The sequence below is a fragment of the Leptidea sinapis genome, chromosome 4 (genome assembly GCF_905404315.1).
Source record: "Leptidea sinapis chromosome 4, ilLepSina1.1, whole genome shotgun sequence".
Taxonomy (NCBI): Eukaryota; Metazoa; Arthropoda; class Insecta; order Lepidoptera; family Pieridae; genus Leptidea; species Leptidea sinapis.
Window position 1 is genome coordinate 10,857,768 of NC_066268.1, and position 9,793 is coordinate 10,867,560.

Consider the following 9,793-nt stretch of genomic DNA (forward strand, 5'->3'; position numbering starts at 1 on the left):
AAGGGTCGAATATAAAAAAGGTACGAGTCTGCGGTCGCTGTTGTTTTATGACGTGGGCGTCGGTTAAGCACTACACCCCTGTTCAGGCATCATCGATGTCCCAAAAGTGGCGTCAACGAAGACCCGATATACTGAATCAATTTGGACAAGCCATTCAGCATTATGCCCATTGTATTCGCCCATATTTTCGCCATAATTTCAGCGAACGGTGTCTGCCTTAAATCGGGATGTGTCCAAGCACATCGGAGATAGAACGTAGCCCATGAGACGATCCAATTTTGCGTTACAACTATGGGATCTGTAGACACAAATAATGATGCTCCATTTTGTAACCGGTTTACTTTACTTTTAATTAATTTTAACAATTTTGGATTATAATCAATACTGGCTATTATATGAATTACTTCAATACCTAATCATTGTTTTTTTTTATGTATTTTCAACATTCTGATAGGGGAGATCAGTCTGACTGAGACAATTGACATAACTGATTTTTGTTCAACATCGACATTTTCTGTCACATTTTCTGAGTCAGATTTGAGTATATATATTTTAAAATAACAGGCTACTTTTGGTTATAAAATAGTAATGCAAATTTTGTTTGGCAGGTTTTTATAGGAACAGACACGGGGAGAGTGGCGCCGCACATGTTTTACCAAGCGTGCCGGGTGTCTGGCAAGAACTCCACGCCGTGCAAGGAGAGGAAGGAGGACGGCACCGTCGTTATCGAGATAGACCTGGAGCCGACTAAGAACTGGCAGGTCACGTGCGACTGTGTCGGAATATTGAAGGTGCGTTACAAGTTTCTTTGTTGCCAATCTCGCACTACACTGAGCGTACATTTATCGTATAGTGGCTGGTGTAATGTCCCACGTTTGGTCATGAGTGCAACAAGTATTCTCCACTATGTAGCAGTACACCCGGGGACGACCGCTCGCAACGGATAGCCGACTGGAACTGGCCTCCCGCTTTTTTTTTTCGAGAGTAGGAAAATACGGTTACGTATTTACGCGGGGCGTAATATGTCGGACTCGAGTGTGACTAAAAACCTCCTCTATGCTGTTGGCCCCGAAGGCTTTTACAGCGACATAGGACATGGGCCGTGGAGGCCGCAAAGACTACGCAATAACAGTCGCGGGGCGTCTCCTGAGGAGACTCGAACCTCGGACCGGCTGTGTGCTAGTGGGAAGGCGACCTCCCGCTGTACTGTGCATTCCTTATATAGCACTGAACGTCACACGGTTAATGTCACTGTCGATGTCATGACAGTGAGAAAGATTGTTAACAGATACTCAATTCAGACTAGATGTCAATACACTACAGCTTTCGACATTCAACATCGACTTTCAACACAGGTTGAAAATACCGTATCGATCTATCTTCTTTAATGTTAAGACATAGGTACTCGAGTTATTTTGGGCGGAGTTGACCCACTCTTAAAACGGCTGTTTATCATTTAAATTTATTAAATCATTTTTAATGTTAACCACCAATGACGTTCTATACAAATAGACAATGCACCTCATACAAAATCAAAGCCGAAATATGGCACATGTCACAAATGACTCCATAATAACCTTCGACTTCTATGTCTATACATTTCTGATTGTGTCCTTTCATCTGTCCCATTCTGACAAGAGGGTCTTGCTGGGGACTTGCTAGTAATATTGTACCATATTTAATGAAAAAATATTCGTTTTATTAAATTACTTCCGTTTTTTGCATCTCAATCTTATATAATAAAAGAAACTTACCGATGGTAAGTTTCAATGGTAAGTTTTGTTAAGTAAGTCACACCATCAATTTTTGAAACGTGAATGTATTATTTAAGCATTTTTTATAGCACACTAAGGCTTATTGATTGACACACGACTAAGGAGAGAAGTGTGCTTACATTGGTTTTAAGCACACTCTTGCCGTTCCGTTATCAGATTGCGAATGATATGTCCATATGTATAGAACGTCATTTTTCACCACACGTAAACCAATGTTTATAGCTCTTAAACAGCCGATTATATTAACCGAGGTCCAAAGCATCGCTTAACCGTCCCTTGATACCATATTTTGACATCTGCTGAGCATCTGAGTTTTCTCTTCTCGTCTTTCGTCATTAAATTATTTTCATAGCCCTTTTCAGCAATTCTATGTCTTTGGAAATTATCTCACCCCAAAAGACAAAACTAGGATTGAAGTTGAGATATTAGAAGTTAAATAAATAAATAGTTGTTTAGAGCGTATAGGCACGCAGACGGATGTTATATCAAGTAGTGTCGCGAGTCGCCCTATGTGGCCGGCTGGGATCGCCGCTAACCTGTCCCACTTATCAACGCCGGGCCGACAGCGGTCGTCTTGCGACACTATCTCGGGTCAACGAGCTCGAGAATGCCACTTGCATAATTATTTTCGTATTACACTAACAATTGGTCGATTGTTGATGTTTTCCTGTTCGCCTGTTAGTCTGTACGCAGCGTGTATTACCAAAGGGACGTACAATAAAAATTGTGATAGATTATTTTTTTATGACAATACGGAACGAGACAAGCAGAACGTTCAGCTGATGGTAATTGATACGGCCTGCACATTACAGTGCAGTGCCGCTCAGGATTCCTCAAGCCTAAAAATTCTGAGCTGCGCTACAATTGCGCTCGTCACCTTGAGACATTAGATGCTAGGTCTCATTTGCCCCGTAATTTCACTAGCTACGGCACCCTTCAGTCCAAACCCCACCGATAACACTATATTGTGTTGTCGGTAAGTTTAAGTTGTCATTATATATTTTGATATTGACACGAGAGTGGGTCAGCGATTGGAAATAATACTCCGCTTATAGGAACGAGTCTTTATTTGCGTTCACTTTTTCTGAACTTGCACTTCGCCGGTCTACCACTGTTCCTCTTGTTGGCGGCGGTACCTTCAACGCGTCACACCGCACCGAACACTAAGTATCTTCTATCTTCTTCTTCTTGGAGCACTTTCACTACTTCTTCTTTTTTACACTTTCGAGTCAGAACTAGATTTGCCGTAGGCCACGCTTAGTACGGCTTATATACCCCCGGATCTGTTCCATTTTCAAAATGATTCTCCCATTCCATATTTAAATTTAAATTGTACTAGAAAATTCTTTTAACTATTTTTATCCTGCTTACACATTTTCTATCCCTTTTTTCTGTTCGATTTGATCCTAAACTTACTAGAAATTTCCATTAACTTTACAAAATCAATAAATTCCATACTGGTAGGTGTATTGAACCCGGGTCCACAGCGTCTAAAGTTAACACTTTTACGCTAGAGCTACGAGTATTGCTGACGGAGCTGTTGAAATTATCAATGTCTTGAAGTTTGACAACTCTCGTCATGTACGTTGCTGCACGATATGACGTTTGACAACTCTCGTCATATACGTCGAAGCGTTGCTACGCGACAATATTAATAGTTGGCTAACCTATTACTTACTTTATATATTTTTTAAAATTTTCTGGTCTACTTATAAACTCCTGTTTCTAATCTCAGCAATTGCTGCTATATTATTCTTGAATCTATGTTCTCTCTTCAGTAAATGGCTTTCTGTCATTTTATCACACGTCTATTGTAAAGTATTCAGCTGTAGATTCTCCAATAACATAAATAAATCTCTAATATAACCACACTTGCAGAACTCCTTTAAAATAACACATAAAATAATATAAAAATTAATGATTTGGCGGCCAAGTAAAACCCATTTAATATGTATGTCAAAGATAATATTTTCTAATTATGCATATATATTGATAAGCATGTATGATAGCGAATGATCGTGTAATTTGTAAAAATTAAGCGCCACAATGTTATTTGTATTTCATTTTCAAATATGCTTTATTACAGAAACAGTTAATTACATACTTACTACCTAGTAGACATATACTATATGTGTATAGTGTACATATTATTTTACGACCTAGTTGAGAAGGCAAACTGTAAGCCGTACCTATGTAATTCCTTCTCCTCCTCGTATCGTCCCTCATTTACATAAAAAATAAGGGACGAGACGAGCAGGACGTTCAGCTGATGGTAATTGATACACCGTGCCCATTACAATGCAGTACCGCTCAGGATTCTTGAAAAACCCAAAATTTCTGAAGGGCACCACAATTTCGTTCAGACCGAAACACAAAAATGCTTACACATTACTGCCTCACGGCAGAAATAGGCGCCGTTGTGGTACCCATAATCTAGCTGGCATCCTGTGCATAGGAACCTCCCACTGGTGGTAATGTGTCTGTTAATCTTTCAGGAGCGTAATGTGGATGTGGAACATCGGTTTGGAGAAGTCCTGGGTGGAGCGGCCGCCGGGGCTCACGCGGCGCGGGGCAAAAAGAAATCAACAAGATGTCGCATGGTGTTCCGCACAGAGATCATGGACGCGGCTGGCAGGACCGAGCTGTTGCAAGTCTGCTCCACGCAGATAATATGTAGTGAGTACTTATGATGGACCTACCTATTGATAGACCAAATAGACGTTTAGATTTTTTTTTAATTAAGCACAAATGAATGCGCCTCGTGGTAGTACATACTCCTCGTTTAGTATAACTGTCGTATCATAAAAGTGTTATTAGGTGCTTCAAAATTCTTCCACTTTTCACTTCCGACATTACCTATAAGCGCCGTATGCTCAAACAATTTCTAATAAGATTTAAGGTTTGTACGGCACGTCGCTTAACACCTTCGTAGGAGTTTTTTTAATGATAATAAGTGACGAGATGAGCAGGACGTTCAGCTGATGTTAATTGATGCGCCTTGTCCATTACAATGCAGTGCCGCTCAGGATTCTTGAAAAACTCAAAAAATCTGAACGGCACTACAACTACGCTCGTCACCTTGAGACATAAGATGTTAAGTCTCATTTGCCCATTAATTTCACTAGCTACGGCGCCCTTCAGACCGAAATACAGTAATGGTTACACATTGCTGCTTCACGGCAGAAATAGGCGTCGTTGTGGTACCCATAATCTAGCCGGTATCCTGTGCAAAGGTGCCTCCCACAACCCTTTGAACAAAGCTTACGCCTGTAAACGAGTTTATCTACATTAAAGATTCTAAAACAGTTAGCTTATTGCCAATATTAAAACACCCAATGTCCTAATACCCATTAGATACATCATCCAAACGACTACTGTAATGAAATTCAGTACAACATTATATCACTCCTTTGATGATATTATGACTTTTTTTTTAATGTTAGCAGTAAGCCAACTGATTAAGAATCTTTTATAGAGGATTCATATTATGGGTGTAGATAAATGCAACTATGCAACTGTTTATAATTAGGTATTAAAACACTCACTATTATCACCTATGAACCCACATTCGTGTTTTACTTCCCCTTATCACACAATAGTTGCATCAATAACTATAACAGGTTCAATTCTGCTTAGATCATTATTTACACGTCAACATAGACTGTAACTATGAAAACGTCGAAAAAAAATTAAGTTGACAGTTAACATCTATTTTGAGCAATGCACGTACACTAACACAAAGTAACATACACATCAGGAGTGTTAGACGTAGCTTGTCACATACACCAAAGTAATAAGCCCGGCCTATTTTCATCGGCTGTCTAGCAGCTAGAGATTATAAATAACCTAAGCAATGCATAACGCGTTTAAATGCTGACCGCTTATTTTGGAACGTCAAACGTCTTCAAGTTCAAGAGCTGTCACTGTCGTTATCGCAATAGAAACATTGACATTTAACCATTGTCATTTTGGTCATACTTATCGATGACAGTTTTGGCAGATACCTATTTGATACATTCTATTATTTATGACATTGACAAGTAAACTCAGGTTACGTCAACGCTTTTTGTTCAATCGAGATGAAGACTAGAATTTGAACTCGTTTCGAAAAACTGAGTTTTATTGAACTCAGTTTGAAGTGTTATTGATAAAATCGGGGCTCAGACTTCAGGTATGTACACGATGCCGGAGTCGCAACGGCGGCAGGGATACGTGCATTGTAAAATTAAAATGGATGATTTAGATTGTTAGCCTTTATAAAGTTAATTATGCACCTTCACGAGTAATTTAGTGTGTTATATTTGAATATTCTTTTTATTATTAGAATACCTATTGGTGGTTTAATTGGCAGTAATGCCAAGCAACTTCGACTCATTGGATGCGAATATTTGTAATATTTATTTTTTCTTTACTTAGGAGTACACCTTATTAAAAGTCTTTATTAAAGAAGAGGAGGACAAACGAGCAAACTCTCTTGTGGATTCAAAGGAATCCCAAGAGCGTTGCCGACATTATAAAGCGTCGAATATACTGGTAAAAATTTAAATGTGTTTATGTGTTATATAAATACTTAATTTTGTATTTTAGCCCAACCTCCTGGAGTACCAGAAGTGTGCAGAAAGTCGCTGGTGTCGTGCCCTGCGACCGGAGGCCTGGAGCTGTACCTGCTTGGCAAGAACTTCCTGAAGGAGACTCGCGTGGTGTTCCGGGCACAGCATGAGGGCAGAACGTGGGAAGAAGAGGTCACACCTGATAAGGAATTCTTACAGCAAGTGAGTATTCCGTTTTTTATTGAATTAGCTGAAAAATATTTTAATGGAATAAAAGGTACAAGGTACATACGAGGCACAAGCTGATAAGTGATCACCTGTGCCCATGCTCTCTTGCATCACGAGAGGAATTACAACAGCTTTGTAGAATTTTCACTTAGTTCGAACAGATGTGAGTTATTTATTATATCTGTACTTACTTATCGGCTTTTATAATTTGTGAGCTATAATTGTTTATAAGCTACTCCGGTAAATTAGGCTCTTACTTATTGCGCTCTATAGTCGACTCGGTTCGATATATGCCGAGCACGACGTCTCAACAACAACATCATATTCAATACCCACAAAATAAGCGTCCCTTAAGAAGGATGCATATGAAAAAGCTGCCACATTTAAGAACAACGGAAGAAAATTTATAAATAATACATGATAACATAAAAAAAAATACAAAATAATTTGCTCGTCCCAAATACCACAGTGGCTGAAGACGAAGGTTTCCAACCAGTGTGTGTTGCCAGTGATGACTTACGATACGTAGACGTGGTCGCTAACTATGGACCTTATGAGAAAGCTCATGGTCGCTCAAAGGGCAATGGAGAGGGCTATGCTCGGAGTTTCCCTGCGAGATCGAATCAGAAATGAGGAGATCCGTAGGAGAACCAAAGTTACCGACATAGTCCAAATGATTGCGAAACTGAAGTGGCAGTGGGCAGGGCACATAGTTCGGACAGATGGCCGTTGGGGCATTTCCCTTCCTATGGACTTATCAACCTTTCGGTTATAAAGATCTACATCCCATTTGCGCCAAGCCACTACGACTCCGCCACCAACGGAGGGGCACTGATAACCAGTGAGCTCCCCTCCCCCATAGCCCCCGTGTCGGTAAAGCTACCTCCACCACGTTTGACGGGTAACCACCGAGGAACCTTTCGGAACCATCTACTTCAGGTCAATTGAAGGCCACCGCGCCCGTTGCTCGGATAACCGAGATGAGGTGGCTACTTGGCCAACTTTTTTGGGTGAGCACCCTGAAGTACAGCTGAACACCCTATACCGACTGTCCACTAACAGACGTGACAACATACATCGCGCCTGTTTTCAACTGTAAAGTCCTCGAATCGCGACCACGTACCGGAAGACGCAGTGTTGGTAGGCCGCCACATGGACCGACGATCTGCTCAAGATCGCCGGAATACGTTGGATGAGGGCAGCGCTGGACCGATCGTCGTGGAAATCTTTGGGGGAGGCCTTTGTCCATCAGTGGATGATAACATATCACAGAGGTGAATATGAAATGTTTGTCGTCTGATAGTAATGGTAACGTTTCGCAGACGCACCTGGTGTGCTGCGTGCCCGCGTTCGCCCGCGCCGACATCTCGGAGCCGGCGCCGGCGCAGCTGTTCGTGCGCTCGGGCGGCAAGGCCAGCGAGCCGCACGCCTTCCTGTACACGCCGCCCGCTCGCGACACGGGCCCGCCGCACGCCTCGCGACACCACGCCGCGCCTGCAGGTACTCGACCACCCCGCCCCGACTCCCACTGCTACCCACTCGCGCGTTTTACTACTACTACCATATGTGTCATAAATACAAACAGTGACTCGAATCCTTTGTGCTACCGCTAAACATCTACAACGTTGTCTCGACATCTAGGTGTACTTTTCAAAAATGTACTTTTATGTCACAAAAACTTGACATAATATGTTAAGGCGCGGACTGACTGGGATTGTAAACGCTACAACCAATCCTACAATATTTGTGTGTCATTCATAAGGCTGAGCTGCAAATGGGCATTTATTTTACCGATTTCTTTTGTTTAAAATTTACGTATTAAGTTGAAAACTTGTTCGGTTGAAATTTTAGAAAAGTACTAATTCTATTAAATTCTTTAAGAAAAGAATATTGTTATAGCTGAAAATTCGAATTGGATATTTCAAATTATATATAAATATTCTATTCGGTTCAACATTTTCTTTAAGTCCTTCTTTGTGCACTGTATTTTTTGCGTCGGATTATTTTCATTGCGTTATGTTGTAATCGACTCTCTAAGAAACTAATTTTTGACGATATTGTGGCATGAGTTCACCAACCGTGCAACTGATTTCGTGTTTGTGGGACGCCTAAATACGTACCGATTCGTTCCATTGCGAATCGATACGACACCGCGGTCAGAAGAGGGTCGCACTGTTTTTATTATGGCACCCCGTCGTTGTTTTGACCGAGTCACTTTTTTATTTATTGCATAATATATAGTAGTAAGGTCAGCCATTTGTTAAACATAATGCTTACAGCTATTGTTTTATATGTAAATATTATCGTGGATTCACTACTTATGGTAGAAACTTCCTATATCTTACAACCTTACTTTTGATTCTATCTGAATTGTTATGTTTAACAAATTAATAGAAAAATGCGCGAGTATCATCATTTATATGCCAATTTTAAAACTAATTGTCATGTCATGTAGCATGTACTCTAACATTGTCGCTTTGATGTCAAAATAAATAAAAATTGCTGTTTATTACGTTTGTAAGCATTTCTCTTTCATAGTTAAACTAACGTTGATATATATGATCGTCTGTCGCCGCGGTAACAACTCCACTGACGTTGCTATTGATTTAAAAAAATCAAGCAATTTAGTCCTTAAAAATAAAAATAAAGTAATTTACCCAATCGCTTGCCCGCATTAAGACCTCTTAACAAACCACCATCCTTGGGGCTTCTGATGCTAATAATTGACTATAATCAAGAGCTGTATATTAAAATTATCGACGTTTACTTTAATTATTGAATGCATAATGTTCTTTTGTAATTACACATTATAATAAAACTATTTTAAATGTTTTGAATCATAGATTATCACTTCATTATTAATCAAATATAATTAAATCCGCGATCGTAAATCAAAGTTAGTGAACATCTCCAACAGTGTTCACTAGCGGGCCCATGTTTTATAACGCTAATTACTACCCGCTATGCCACGTAAGTACAATACTCCATGTTGGATGTTACACAGTAGCAATAATTAGAGTGCCTGGGGTCTACTATACTTAGGAATACAGCTACAGTGTAAAGATGTATTTTTGTGCCACAATATCCCTCCACTTAGAATCACATCGGCTTTTGTGTTTTGAATCGGGGTCGAGATCTGACATCAACAGACACTACAGGGTGCGACAATGTCCCTGCCCTTACAATTACATCGGCCACTGTCATGCTAGACGCAGAATGGTGTTTTGTGATGCAAGCGAA

At 40.3% G+C, this 9,793-nt stretch overlaps 1 protein-coding gene across 1 annotated transcript in view; it reads left to right on the forward strand.

The window, feature by feature from the left end:
- Positions 1-8,166, forward strand: part of LOC126979718 (nuclear factor of activated T-cells 5-like) — a 113,452-nt gene extending 105,286 nt beyond the window's left edge. Inside the window, exons 6-9 of the mRNA XM_050829205.1 lie at positions 609-791; positions 4,271-4,451; positions 6,363-6,547; positions 7,876-8,166. Coding sequence (XP_050685162.1) covers positions 609-791; positions 4,271-4,451; positions 6,363-6,547; positions 7,876-8,166 — 840 coding nt within the window. The remainder of the gene's footprint in view (positions 1-608; positions 792-4,270; positions 4,452-6,362; positions 6,548-7,875) is intronic.
- The last annotated feature ends 1,627 nt before the right edge of the window (positions 8,167-9,793 follow it).